General features: G+C 42.3%; 4 protein-coding genes across 4 annotated transcripts; all 4 read right to left on the bottom strand.

Moving 5' to 3' along the window:
• Positions 1-5571: 5571 nt before the first annotated feature.
• GLRG_11808 (ergosterol biosynthesis ERG4/ERG24 family protein) lies at positions 5572-7129 on the bottom strand (the record flags this gene model as incomplete). The annotated part of the gene is made up of 3 exons (XM_008102491.1): positions 5572-6244; positions 6301-6415; positions 6454-7129. The coding sequence occupies 3 exons, from the start codon at positions 7127-7129 to the stop codon at positions 5572-5574; spliced, it is 1464 nt and encodes a 487-aa protein (XP_008100682.1).
• A 322-nt stretch (positions 7130-7451) lies between these two features.
• On the bottom strand, positions 7452-9111 carry GLRG_11807 (uncharacterized protein; the record flags this gene model as incomplete). The annotated part of the gene is made up of 2 exons (XM_008102490.1): positions 7452-8379; positions 8444-9111. The coding sequence occupies 2 exons, from the start codon at positions 9109-9111 to the stop codon at positions 7452-7454; spliced, it is 1596 nt and encodes a 531-aa protein (XP_008100681.1).
• A 575-nt stretch (positions 9112-9686) lies between these two features.
• Positions 9687-11072, bottom strand: GLRG_11806 (cytochrome P450; the record flags this gene model as incomplete). The annotated part of the gene is made up of 3 exons (XM_008102489.1): positions 9687-10102; positions 10169-10777; positions 10970-11072. Coding segments are annotated over 3 exons (1128 nt in total), but the record flags the coding sequence as incomplete, so codon positions are not given.
• Positions 11073-11759: 687 nt separating this feature from the next.
• On the bottom strand, positions 11760-13374 carry GLRG_11805 (uncharacterized protein; the record flags this gene model as incomplete). The annotated part of the gene is made up of 3 exons (XM_008102488.1): positions 11760-12624; positions 12686-13141; positions 13202-13374. Coding segments are annotated over 3 exons (1494 nt in total), but the record flags the coding sequence as incomplete, so codon positions are not given.
• Between the last annotated feature and the right edge of the window lie 1171 nt (positions 13375-14545).

Raw genomic sequence — 14545 nt, 5'->3', positions numbered from 1 at the left:
TACTTTTATATAAAGTGTTTTATTTTTTTATAGTTATAGCACTTAACTATACTAGCGTCTTATACTAGTTACTAATTTTATTTTTTAGTAATACTAATATCTATAGGTCTTATATATTACTTATAAGTAGTACTTAAGTAACTATTATATAATTACTACTAGTAGTTTTATTTTTTATCTTACTAGTATAGTTACTTAAGTCCTTAGGCGTACTTCTTACTTATATTAGTACTAGGTTATTAAGTTTTTTTTTATTTCTTATATTACTTAAAGAGTTATATATTAATTACATTAATAAGTTTAATATAAAATAAAAAGTCCTTAAGTAGGTTAATAATCTTAATAAGTTTATCTTAAATATTATCCTTAAGTCCTTAGTAAAAAGTAAAAATTAGTAATTCTTAAGTAATATTAAGTTAAGTATCTAGTTATTAGAATTTAGCTATATAGTAAAAGGCTAACTTAGTTTATTATAAGCTAGCTAGGTCTTACTTAGCTTATTACTTCTTATTAAGATCTTAAAATAGTAACTATAAGGCCTTTATAAAGCTAGTTATACTTCTAAAGATATTTTATATTTTATAAAAGTATATAGTAAGGTTACTATTATACTTAAGAAGTTTTTTTAAATAAGGTTTATACTAAAAAAGCGCTTTTCTTTATAAAAAAGTTCTTATATAAATAACTTATTTAGTCTTACTTCTAAAGTTAGTAGTATAAAAAGTCTAATAAGTATAAACTTAAATTAGGAATCTTTTTAGCTATTTACTAGTCTTATTATAAGTTTTAAGTAAGTTAAGTTTAAGCTTATTATATTTATTAACTAAAGTAGTAATAATATTTACTATACCCTTAAAAGTAGTTACTTCTTTATTTAGTTTTATAGCTTTAGCTATTTTATTTTTTAGCTAAGTAATAGTATTATAAACTATATTTTATAGCTAGCTAACTTTAAAGGTTTTAGTATTTAGTTTTTTACTAATATTATTAATTATAGCTTATATTTAAGCTATATTATTATTATTATATTTAATATACTACTAGATCTTATTATATATACCTTAAGTAAAGTCTAGCTTATTATTTAACTTTTTAGTGTCTTTTATTTTCTTATTTAGGCTTTTAGCTAGAGTAGTTAGGTTTTTTTTAAAGCTAGAGGAAGTTAAAGTTATCTTAAGTGTAAATATTATAAAATACTATTAAGTAAGTATTAAAGTTAACTTACTTAATAAAAGTAATTAAAGTGTTATAGCTAGTTTTTAAATAGTAAGGTTTCTACTAATAGTAAATAAAAGTTAGTACTTAGTTAATAGTATTTCTTTTTTTTATTATTTTTATTAATTACTTAGTAATTAGTTAAGGCTTAAGGTTATCAGGTAGCTTATATAGCTTTTTATTAATTAAATTACTAAGGTTAGATACTAAAAGGTATTTAGAAAATATATTATAAGTTAATTACTAAAGAGCTATAGGAGTCTATTCTTAAGTACGTCTAAGTTTATCCTATATATAAGTCCTAACTATTTCCTAAATAGTTCTTTTAACTAATAGTTATAAGTAATTACTATCCTTATATAAGGTAAGCACTTAGTAAATACTAGTAAGCACTTACTTTTATAATTACTAGTAATTACCTTATTTTATAATTACTTCTTTATCTCTATATAACTTATACTATAGTTCTTCTGTTCTAAAGAGTTATCTGTCTGTTCCTTATTTCTTGTCTATATAAATGCTGCTGCTGCCTACTATCTGTCTGTTAGGTAGGGCAACATAGCCTGTAACTTATTAGGTCGTAACATCCTCTTTCTAGGCTTCTATCTTTCTCTCTCTAAGTAAGTAATAGTTAGTAAAATAATAATAAGACTAACTATTATACTCTCTTTATATTAATATCCTTATATTTATTTATTATCTCTACCCTTATTATATCTTATATTCTTACTTCTATAAGATATATATTTATATAAGAGAAATACTCTCTTATATTCTCTTTAGCTAGAATCCTCTATCTAAGAGACTAGCTTACCTATTATGTAAATATAATCTTAAGTCCTACGCGCTCTATACCTCCTATAGGCTCTTTTATATACGCTAGCAGAAGCTTAAGGTTAATACTAGTGTCTGTTATCTACTGTTTAAAGGCAGTTTTACCTTTTATACTAATAACTGCTTTTTTATTATTTATTTATATCTTATAAATCACTAGGCCGTATTAACGTTACACCTAGATTTTAAACGTATAAATAACCTTAAAGACCCTGTTTACTGTCTTATTCCTAAAGGGAAAGCTAAAGAGTCTTATAGAGTACTTATCTTTAATAATAAGCAGCTAGGTATAGCCTCTAAATAAGGCTAGAAAGTTAAATAGGTCTTAGAAAATCCGATAGTACGGTCTTATTGCTTAGTCTTCTAAGGGCGTCCTAGAAATAACCTTCTGTATATATATTACGGCACAGTGCTTGTATTAGACCCTTAAAAGGCCTTTAATCTTTACCCCCTAAGCGCTATAGACTAAGTGCTAAAAGACTTTAGGGCCAAGGTGGCCTGCTTAAAGGTGCTAGAGGTCGGCGTTATTATTCCTTGATGTAATGAATCGGGTGGTGTGCCAATTCAGCCAATAGACCAAAAGATCCGCCAGTTCTAGCACTACGTGTCAGAACTGCACCACACATGACCTTATAAGGCGTCCTATTGCCGACCCTTTGGCGATATCCTTACACTTATTACTAGACCTCTCTAATAATTAGGCTTTTAATATAGCAACATATTAAACTGGGTTATTATTATAAGGCCTCTAGAGCTTACTTATATTAGTAGGCAGATAGGAGAGTAAGGGGAAATAGGCTTATATTTAAGGAAGGTAAGATTCTTCTTTCTAACCAGTTAGGCAATCACTATACTGCTTAAAAGCTTACTGTAGTGTAGGGTGGCGTCTAGTCTGTAATACCAGACGCCGCTTCCTATAAGGCAAGCCTTAGATATAATATTAACGTAAAAGCCTTTAATAACAGTAACGTTTTTCAGCTTAAGATCTTTAGTGTTACGTCCTTTTTTTCTATAAAGGGTATTCTTAATAACTGTTATGCCTACACCTAAAATATAAATATAAGTGGTGCTGGCTTTAATAAATTCTCCTTTAGTGTAAGGCTTATAAGATCCTTTAATAAGGAGTTCCTTATTATTTACAAGGTGGTAACTGCTAAATAATATATAGGGTTATCTAAAGGGCGTACAGAATATAGTAAGGAATCTAAGTAAGCTTACGTCTTCTTTTACTTAGCTATAGATAGTTACTATAATAACCTAACCAGGATACTCTACAGTAGGGTCCTACGCTTATAAAGAGCTTTATTGTTTATATTCTTTACAGCCTCACCCGTTTAAGCGGCCACAGTTAGCGTTACCTATAAGCCAGCCAAGCTCCTAGTACTTTCCCTAAAGGTAGTTAAAAGCTAAGGATATAACTTAATCTTTAATACATACAGCTTCCTTATTAGTAAGCTTCTTTATATAGATTAACTCCCCTGTAAGCGCTTTCTAGACCTTACCGCACTTATATAGATACTAACAGTACTTTACCCTATATAAACACTCCTTTTTAGTTATATTCCTGTTTTCTAGTTTGTCTAAACGGCCACTAAGGGTTGTAAAGAGGCTAGGACCCTTACTATTACCCCTAAAAAGCGCGTCCTCCTAACAGAACACTCTAAATATCCTTCTGTATTCGTCTAGAGATAGGATTAGGCGGTTAAGACTCTTATCCCTAATTAGCTTGTTTAGGTTCTAAGCGGCCTACGTTAGAGCAAGCCTAGTTCTAACAGCTCTTAGGAAGCTCTTTACTGCCAGGACTCCTTAGACCTCAGGTATATTATATACGCAAGCACAGCCGTAAGTCTGGTGCCAGTCTGCATGCCAGGTCATTAGAGCCACATTACCTTAAGACGCTTTTAAAAGGACGTTATTATACTTTTTACAGGCTGCTAAAGTCGTTATAAAGGCTAAACGTGCCAGGTTTTGCTACAGAATTCGCATAAGTGCCTACACAGTCATCTTGTTCTTATAAAGCTGCTCTATTTAGGCGTTTAAAAGCTCCTATAGGTTAACTGTATAAAGGATAAACGCTTCTATAAATTAATAACTGGCCAAGACCGTTATTCTGGTCTGGCTCTAACTAGTGTAGTCTCTAACCAGTCGTTTATAGTTGTCTTTAATATTGTTAAACTTTACAGAAGCAGGCTTCTTAGGTATAGATGCTTTTATAAGTTACTCTTCAGGCGTTAAAGGCATAAGGTTGACGTCTATATACAGGTTTTCCTTCTGCCACTTTATAAGATGCTTATAGTAATCGGCTTCAAGTTTAACTGTATATTCAGCAATAAGTTTAGAGGAGTCTGGTCCTTTAAGAGGGTGTATATTATCTTTAGAAACGTCCTTCCTATCTGGATCTATAAGCTCCCAGACGTAGGCTGTCTTTACGCATACTTAAAGGGCGATGTACCACACAGGCCAATCTGCTTGTATGTTAAGGTGCTGCCTATCGTCAGGCACGCTAGGTTAGGCAACCGCAGACATTATTAATAGCCGGTCGCTTTAGTTAAAGGCGAATAGTAAAGACACTTCTACGCTCCTCCACCTAAGAAGGGGTCTCGTATAGAGCTAGGCTTATAACTATTGCAGGCAAGGAGCGTAGTTTTTACCCTTTATAGTGAGAAGTGCTTAATTAAGGCCAAGAGTAACCGTGGTAGCCGGTCTCTAGATAAATACAGAGAAGACCGCTTAGTAATAGCGTTGGTATAAGCACTGCGGCCACCAGCCACTGTTACCCCAGCCACAGAGGCTGTGCAGGACCTCCTGCGACATATCCTTAATATTATTAGGAATTATTCTAATAATAGGCTCTTTAAATACTATATTTTTATCTACTTAAGATGCTAAGGTCCCTTTAGATACCTTACTTAGAAGCTATTCTATATAGGTATATAGTATTCTTAATACTTCTACAGTGTACAACACTTCCTTCATAAGGTAATATATATTTGTAGAAAGACGTAGTAGAGAGTTAAGAATAAATCAAGCCCTTTTTAAGGACTTTTTTTTTACTAAGCTTATATTATCACTAGCTATTATCTCCAGGGAGCAAGATCTTATCAGCATCATTTTAGGCAGCTAATATAAGTAACAATTAAGTAGAGTTATAGTGCCTATTAGTATATAGAGTATATGTTGATGAGAAATTTGCTGACGTGGCAAGTTGATCATTTTGAGGAAAAGTATCAGGCGACAGCTTGGCAGACAGCAATCATGTGCATATTGGTCTATTGCCTGCTAAGCGAGTAATGTGTTGTTTTTTGACACGTATTTCTAACCTTGAACAATAAACAGAACAAGGTTTCAAGGCCACAATGCCGATATCCCTTATTTCAATAGGGAATTAAGCATGGGTTGAATGCACGACGCGGATATGCAATGTCCAGGTCTGACACATTTTTTGATGGTGCAAAAGTGGGCGTGCTGCAAATATAGGGTGGGGTAGTTATACTCTAAGCACGGGTTCCATTGATTTCCCCGTCACCAAATACCTGGAATCAGCCGCCATGGGACTCTTCGGCAGTATTCGTCCCAAGATAAACCATATTTTGCCAGACATCGCTCCTCGTCTCTCAAACATCTATGGAGCAGCAATCCGGTCATGAAGATGGCGTAAAACCAAACCAGCAGCGTAGTCGTACCAACCACAGCGCACATGGAGAAACTCAATAAAATATCTCCAGTGTAATTCGCGTGGCGTGAAACACCCCACCAGCCGTTGCAAAGGAGGAGACTTTTGTGCAGCGTCCCATCCGAGGTCCTGTAGGGCGCGATGATGAACCGCGCGGGCTTCCCCCAAATTAGGCAGTTTCCATTGGTTCTTCGACATAAATCCTTCTGAGCGTTTACGCGACGGAAGATATAGTATCCCAAAAGACCCAATGAGAGAGTGACGGCCATGTAGGCTGGCGAGGGTCTCGTCGGATACCGCCCCAGATATTGGGCCTGAAGCGTATACATGGCCGGAAGCCACGTAAAACAGCCCCAGGCCAAGTAAAAACCATAATGATCATGAGTGATGTCTATCGTCCGGAGGTACCAAGATTCGTTTGCAAAAAAGTCAACAACGTAAATGCTATGGAGAATCGTGACAAGGACGAGGCTCGCTGATAAAGTTCCGTTGCGATATTGTAAAGCAAGGTTGGAAATATCTCTTTGGCTTGGTCAGTAAAATTTCCGTTCCACTTAGTTGTCTGATCTTCCACGCACATCAGAGTCCAAGTCATCATGCCTGCTCGTCCATTGGTGAAGAGCTTCAGGTCGAAGTCCTCGCCGAGCCTTGGGTTGAGCTCAATTCCCATGTAAAAATCATAGGCAGTAGAGTCTTTCATCATTTAGCATTGCATCTCTCAAAAGGCTCACTGAGGCCACTGGTAGTGAGGAATGCGTTACCTGTAAACTTGCGATCACCGGGATGAGTCGGCGCAACATGTGCTTTAACAAAAGCCATCGCTGATGCAAGGAACCCAAACAGATTCATTGCGACGAACCACCCAGACCAGTCTTCCGCCACAAGCGCCAAGTCAATTACTCCTGCCACCAATAGTACAGAAAGCAACGAGTAGGTGAGAATCCAAGCACGAAGCCCGTTTACTCGGTAGCTGAGAAGGTGTCCTGCTGGAGTTTGTTGTCCTTGATGATTCGGCCCCGGCAGGCCAACATACAGGATTGCTTGGAGCACAATCCAGCAGGTGTAAGCCATCAGAGTTTTCAAGCTCCATCGCGGTCCGTATGTATACAAGACCGGCAGAATCCCTTGCTCTCGGTACGCTGTAAGGACCATCGCCAGCGAACCATTGAAGTGGCGAAGAGAAATCTCAAACGACACTGCTGCCAATGGACCGAGCCAGAGTGGTGTTGCTGATAGGAAAGATCGCAGCCATGGTCGATTGCTGCCGGATCGCCCCCAGGTCGTAACTTTGCTCGGTTGCAAGGCGTCAGAAGGCAGACCGGAGAAGGAAGCTTTCTCGTGCCGTTTCTGAGCTGCTGTATTCCGAAGCGACGTCTGTATAACTTTCGGGCCTTCTTGGATGCTCATCTTTGCGTAATATTTGGTCGTTGAAGAGAACGCGTTATAGTGTGTACGGTAGTTAGTAGAGCTTGATCTTGAGGTCATGTACACTGGTTATACTCGATACTCTGTCTTTGAACGATGGGAGTTTATTGAATTCTATTAAAACCTGAGGAATCAAATCGTGTATCGTTTAAGGTTCATTCTACAGGGAAGCAGCAAGTAAGCTTTGACAAATTAAATTACCAGTGTGCCAGGGTTCGCTGTAGAGTGGGATGACTAGGGTGAAATTAGCCCTGTTCTCTAATCTACTGTACATACTACGTAGTTCGTATTAAGAAATCCTACTTTATGCAATCAGTCGCCATTTAACATTTTCCCAGCCATTTCTCTGTCGAAATGTCACCTTGGCAGGTTGCTTCGGTTTCGGCACGCTCTGCCCGGTCAGGTTAGCATAACCGCATTGGGGTATCGTGTCGACATCAAGACCCATCACTTCAAACCCGACAGCTAATGCCGCAAGGAATGTGATGTTCTCGGCGAAGGCAAAGTTCCGACCAGGACAGAGATGTTTGCCGCCACCAAACGGCCAGAACGCCTTTCTCTGCGCTAAGGGTTCCGAAAATATGACTTCTCCCGGATTACTATTTTCGGATACACGGCGGAGCGACCGTTCCGGGTTGAAGTCTTCGGGATCATGCGATCCCCAAGTCTCCTCCATTCGATGCGCAACCGCCGAGGGCATATGAACTAACGCTCCAGCTTTCAGGAGCGTACCGTCGGGCAGGGTGATGTCCTCATCTACGAAACGCGTTCCGGTCACCGAGTCGCAGAGCCGCATGACCTCGTGGTTCACGGCCGCCACGTAAGGGCAGAGGTTGCGATCCGTCAGCTGGGAGGCGCACAGGGTGGCCGTCCCATCGGTGACCTCGACCAGGTTTTCGACCTCCGCACGCAGATTAGCAAGAACTTTGGGCCTGGAAAAGATATTGACGACCATCCAAAAGAGAATTGGCGCGGTATTTGCGACGGCAGCGTTGATCATGCCGATTTCCATATTACCAACGTCAACGTCAGTCATTCCGTACATCCTCAGAAGACGTGCGCGCATGCGCGTGAGTTCTGCAGCGTCGTCTGGGAAGCTCGAATCATCCGGATATTTTTGGAAGTATTCGATGAGAACTTCTTGCAAACGACCGCGGGCTTTGTGGCCTGCTGGTGCAGTGAGTTTGGGGGCGATGTTGAAGAAGAGGGTGAACATCGCCTCGTCGAAAGTCCTTGCATGGTGTTCAGTCAGTTTCCCAATATCGTTACGACGAAATAAATGAAGACTTCACATACCAAACGTCCTGTACAAGCTCAGTTTTAATGCGTACCGGATTCGTTTTGGTGCCATAGAGCCCGTCAGTGGTAGCCAGGACGAGCCTGTCACGTAGGAAACGGTAGAGATCTATCGGCCCCTTTCCAGCCTTACAGCTAGAAGCAGCAAGCTCGTTGAGATCTGCTGATAAAGTCTTAAGTGCCGTTGACGTCATGTTGCGCAACGGTTCCGGTCCTACCGCCAGTGGCATGTTGCGGTAAAAGTCCTGAAGCAGATTGCTATGCTCGAGTAGATACTTGCCCCGGGCACTGAGACCAACCACACCGGTGGCGGCCTGGACATTGAACCGCTCTGATGTGAGGTATCTGTTTCGAAAAGCTGCCTGGACAATGGAAGGTGACAAGAGAACGTATAACTTCTGGCCCAAGATATTCAGCGTCACAGCGTGGGTTTTGGTGCCCAAACGACGATAGATATCCACGTAGTAGCCGCCTCCATCGCGCCACATTCGCACTATATGGCCGATGATTGGAATCCTTGATTTGAAGAGTGGTGGCTCGCGAGGATCCAACACCAAGTTTGATTTCTGTTGTATCCAGAGGAAAATAGCGAGTAGGAGGGCGACGCCTGAGCCGACGGCATATGTTATTGGAGACAATCCAAGGAAGTCTGGGAAGCTGGGTGCCATGGTGCCGAAACGAGGCATTGGTGATGCGTTCGCACAATACCCTTGAAATGTTGACCCGAGAGGAACGACTCGTCCGATGGACATACAACACTGTTGATTTCTAGCGCCAAGTCCGTAATAGGTACAGCCACATGGGGAACTACACACGTGTTGTCATAAGCGATATAAGGTATTAATTAATGGCTGTAATCTATGGTGTCGATTTTGCAACAGATATAAGCCTGGTTATTTACATCTGTTATTGAGTTACATTTATTGGCAGTGAAACACTAGGTACTTTACACCCTATAGATTTAATCTCTACACACCGGATAAGTCGGATGGTAATTTCCTGACTTTGGCGGTACCAAATTAAAACTGACTTTCTGGTGGTTTATCAGGGTGGCCAGCGGAGTATGCCCCATAAGCAAGCAAAAGAAAGTTTTTTATGTGTTCGTACCAAAGACTCGTAAGGTTACATCAGGCTTTGAGGGGCTAATGCTACCTCAATAGCTCTTACAGAGCTAGGTGTGGGCTGTGTCGATGGTTCGCATGGAAGCATATATGGATTCTGCCACTTTCCCTATCGTGGAAGTTCAGTGAGTTCGCGAAACTTTCCGCACCAAGACCTTGGCCATGGGGTCAGCAGCCAGTGTGAGCCCAATCTCCAACGGCTGGGTCTTCTGGGACGACGGTGCAATCTTCCACTCGTAATGTAGCAGCAAATGACTCAGGGCCACCTTGACCTCTTGTGCAACAAAGAACCGCCCTGCGCAGGCGTGCTTGCCATACCCCCATGCCAAGTGTTCGGGGCTCGAATTCGTGAGGCTTACGTCCTTGCTGCCCCCTGCCTCGCCTATTTGATAGAAACGATGTGGGTTCCAGACGGCCGGATTCTCGTAGTGACTGTCGCTCCACATCTGGTCCACTGAAACACCGATGATGGCATCTTTAGGGAGAAGAGTTCCGTCCGAAAGCTGCACATCGTCTAACACGAGGCGATGCATAGAAGCTAGTCAATAGCGTCAGTGACCTGGATGCATCCAAGAGGAAAGGGGAGTTGTGGGTTAATACTTACTGCGGGCTATTGGCTTGAGCCGTTGGCTTTCTTTGACAGCGGCGTCAACGAGACGCATTCTGGCGAGTGAAGACTTTGACCAGCCATATTGACGTACCGACTCGGCTACCTCCCTTCGTAAAGCATCGGTGATGTCTGGATTCAAGGCTATGTCCAACATGGTTTGTGTGAGGAGATCGGTTGTGGTGTGAATCGCTGCTTGCATCAGGATGAGCTGTCCGACCACTGGGTCGTAATTGCTATCATCTTCTTTCTCGTCCTGTGCAAACCACTCAATGACATCGTTATACACGGGTTGAGAGCGACCTTCAGTCTCCGCGGTCGCCTTTTCTTGTCGTCGTTTGTCGATGATGCCGGTGACTATTTGTCGTGCATTGACGACTTGCTTCCTAAGTGTGCGACACTGTGGCAAAACCCAATGAACAAAAGGTCGGAGGGTTTCTGGCCACATGCGTAGAAGCATTGCTGCAATGTAAGCGTTTGTGGTGTAATCCATTGTTATCTTGAGCCAGGCCTTGTTGCGGGCGCCCTCATTCCCCAGGAAGACGTGCGACGACATGCGCGCGATGACCTGGAGCACATGCTCTCTGAGATTGATCTCATGCCAGTCTGGAAAGGTCTGGGTCAGTTCCATGAGTCGTGTGACTTATGAATTGTAACTATCACCTGTCGATTCGGTCAAAACGTCATGGAGAGCGGCGAGACACTCGCTGGAGACAGAAGCGGTTACCTCATCTGCAAAAGTAGAGTCAGCACGGTAATCGTCTTCTGAATGTTCGATGCCTTGACCACCTTGCTTACCTGGGCAGTTGGTCAGATGTCTCCTCACAACATCTCTGATGCGATGCGCGTCTGGCGTCCCCTCTCGAAAACCTTCAAAACCTGGAAATTTCGCGTGGAAGGTCTGATAGGCAACGCGTCAGCTTAGTTTCATGTGAATATAGGTAAAAGCGGTTTATTACCCGGTTGATGACTGCTGCAAAGTCCAGTCGAGGATCAGCCCGTAGCTCGCGTGCAAACTTGCTCGGGAGCACAGTGAGCTCGCCAATGTCTGTCATCAGCCGAAAAGGTTTGCCGGTTTCGATCCCTTTGGTTAACCATCGGCGGGAATTGAGCGCAAAGGCAAGCTTGACCCTGGTGGACGTTGGTTCAAACCATTTAGGTGGGTTGATGAGAGGAATCGTTTGGTCGCGTTTTGTGCGTAGGAATGACTGAGTGATGAGAAAACCTAGGAGCGCGATCGCGAGTCCGAAAACGCGATGCTGGACCATCAGGTCAAGAAACTGTTCCATGGTCAATAGCGAGTGGAATGAACGGCGAGAGATAAAGCATGAGACATATGAGAAACAGGATGGCACCGTGTGTCTGGGAAAACTAACCGAACGTACGGAATTGGGACTGAGCTCGTAACGGCCGTACCGGGATTTGGCCTTACATAATTATAATTCACTCCTTGTTTGAATTCATTAGATTTCTTATCACAGTTTCGGAAGTACGCGAGTCTTCATACTCCATATTGTGTTAACGTGTGATTCTATAGAAGATTATAGTATCTACTCCTTACATGCAGTCTACTCTAAACTGCTTGAGTAAACTTCCACCTCCGACAATTAGCAGCAGCCCGCCGTGACACCCGTACCAGCAGATCCGAGCTTGGCTTTTTGACAGAAAGCATAGCATTTCGCTCCTGTTCAGGAATCCTCGAGGCATTCGGCAACAAATCAACCTCAAAAGTATGCACAAACATAGCAGTGAAAGTTAGCAGCTCATCCAATGCCAGATGCCTGCCTGGGCACATGGAGCCGCCGCCCCCGAAGACTCGGTTCGCCGCTGGGTGCACTTTCTCCTGTCTAAGAAATCTTTCTGGGTCAAGCTCGTTGGCTGACGTGCCCCATATGGCCGTGTTGGAATGTATCGCCGTGGCTGCTATCTGTATGATAGCACCCTTCTTGAGCACAAGTCCATCGTCCAGGTGAATGTCGTCGTTTACTAGAAAAGTGCCGATGGAGGAGCTGATACAGCGAAGGACTTCCCGACATGTAGAAACTAGCACCTGGCACTGCGATCTAAGAGAAGCGGCTTCGACGGTTATCTCCTCTGAGCCAATGGTGGTGACGACCTGCTGGACCTCAGACCTAATCCTGTCCGCTAAGCCTTTATTTGCTGCCAAGAGACTGACAATCCAAAACACAGCCGGAACTGAGTTGATCAAGAACCCAGTGAAGAAGCCAAGAGTGTATCTCGCCTTAAACTCCACGCTCGTGTTATGACGCTGAGTTAGGTTAGAGAACTTTTGGCTCAGTACGATGGAACCACGACCAAGACCAACTGGGCCTTTGGGGTCTTTGTCATCTATGAAAGCTTGAACCAATCGCTCACGAGCCATCACGGCCTCGCGCGCCGTAAACGACTGGTATGGCAACATCGTGAGCTTTTTGAGGCCGCTCTCCATAGTCCTTGTCGAAAAATTAGACTCCAGGAATTATGAGGAGGGCTTGTTTCTGGACGATTACTCACCACAAGCAACTGACCAAGTCTTCAGAGCGGTCGACTGGGTTGCCGTGACCGAACACCCCTCTGCCTGTTGCCAGGGTAAACGTCCTCTGCAGCCAGTCTAGAAGGTTCACTTTCTCAGGACCTCGTGAAGCAGTGTCATTCAGTATGTCAGCGAGTTCCCGGGAAATATTCCCGTGGATTTCCGCCATGGACTCCGTTCCGGCTTCCAAAGCAGCGTGCTCCATCGCTCTGAGATCATGCCGCAGAGAGTTTTTGGCGGTGGCATTTCGCATCAAGCCGTTCAAGTCCTCGCCATGCATGCCAAAGAACTTTCCGCAGACGACAGAGAGAAATGGCAAAGTTGCATCGATTTTCTTTCCTTGTCGGTTTATCTGGTTAATGAGTTCTGGCGAATTCACGACGTACACCTTTTGTGTGCCGAGAAACGTCGTTAAGATTGGAAGATTGGTCTGTTTCCTATTGTGACTAGTGTCAGCAATTCATTCAATACAGATCTGGAAAAGTTATGATACGCACCTTAAATTCTCGTAGTATGACACGCCTTGGGTGAATAACTTCAACGCTTGGCCCAAGATTGGTAGTTTCGATCTTACCGCTGGTGGTTCTTGAACGCTGACTCTGCACAGGACAGCCTCAAGACATCGCAGCGCCACCCAGACCAGCAGACTCCATGTGGCAACACGGGAGAACACTTTGAGGGTGCTCAGAAGACTATCTGTCAGAATTACCATCTCCATATAATGCTTGAAACTGATGCACGCCTTTCGCAAACCAAGAGGTAGATGGGTCTGGATGTGCTGCAAGAACGGCTGTCGTGCGAAGCACCAAACACCATTGAGATCACGGGTCATTGATTTGTGCGCTGCCTGGAATAAAGTCGATACCACCCCTGTATCGACTCCTCTGTCGGGCAATGTCCCTCATCATATCGAATTCATTACGACACTAATTCCACCTTGGTCCATTAAATTTGTGAGGCGAATACGACATAGCCTCAATGGGAGTGGACAGTCAGACCTGAGCAGATACCAAAAAAGCTAAATAGATTGATTCCTTTAAACTTTGCCGTGCACCGCTCGTATTCAGCCCTCGCAATCGAAGACGCCAACATAAAGTTTCATTGTTGCTATATGCAGCAAATTAATAGTCTCGCCCGGTTGTAGCTTGATTGCATAGAAATCCAAGGATCTTCAGACACCATTGGCAACATGGAGTGTTGATCGTTGCATGTGCCAAAGAAAGACATCCATGTACGCAACTCAATAACCTTTGCGGCGAACCCAAGCAACCTGACTGTCGGCCAAGACTGTGGATATCCCCACCGGCCCCTGGCTTTCCAGATTGAAACCCTGGTGTCCCATTCAACTCACGATAAATTCGAGCGATCAGACAAGCTGATAATGCCCCCCCCCTTGACAACCCGAGAGTACCGTGCGCGCTGGCCCGTGCAGGCTTGACCTGACAATAGATATAGATAATAAGGCTTTGTCTAATAGATAGGTAGGTACATAAAAAAAAAATATAGGTTATACTCTATAGAAACGTTTCTAGACTAATTAGGAACTAGTGTGTAAATATTTTTCTATAGCGTATACACTAGAAACGTTTTTAAACTAATAACTATCTAGATAAATAATTTTCCTTATTCTAGTAGTGTAATTATACTACTAGTTAATAGTTATAATATTATTAAGATAGGAATTCTAGTATAAATAGGCTAGAAACGTTTCTAGAATATTTCTAGATATAATAAGAATAATTTAAGAAATATTTCTAATTTTTTAGTATTAAGAACGTTTTAGAAACGTTTTAGAAACGTTCCTACTAATCCTATTAGTATAATAGTAAGTTTACTATAGC

This window comes from Colletotrichum graminicola (genome assembly GCF_000149035.1).
Source record: "Colletotrichum graminicola M1.001 genomic scaffold supercont1.128, whole genome shotgun sequence".
NCBI classification, from domain to species: Eukaryota; Fungi; Ascomycota; class Sordariomycetes; order Glomerellales; family Glomerellaceae; genus Colletotrichum; species Colletotrichum graminicola.
Note: the sequence above shows the minus strand (reverse complement) of the source record. Positions and strands in the feature narration are given on the sequence as shown.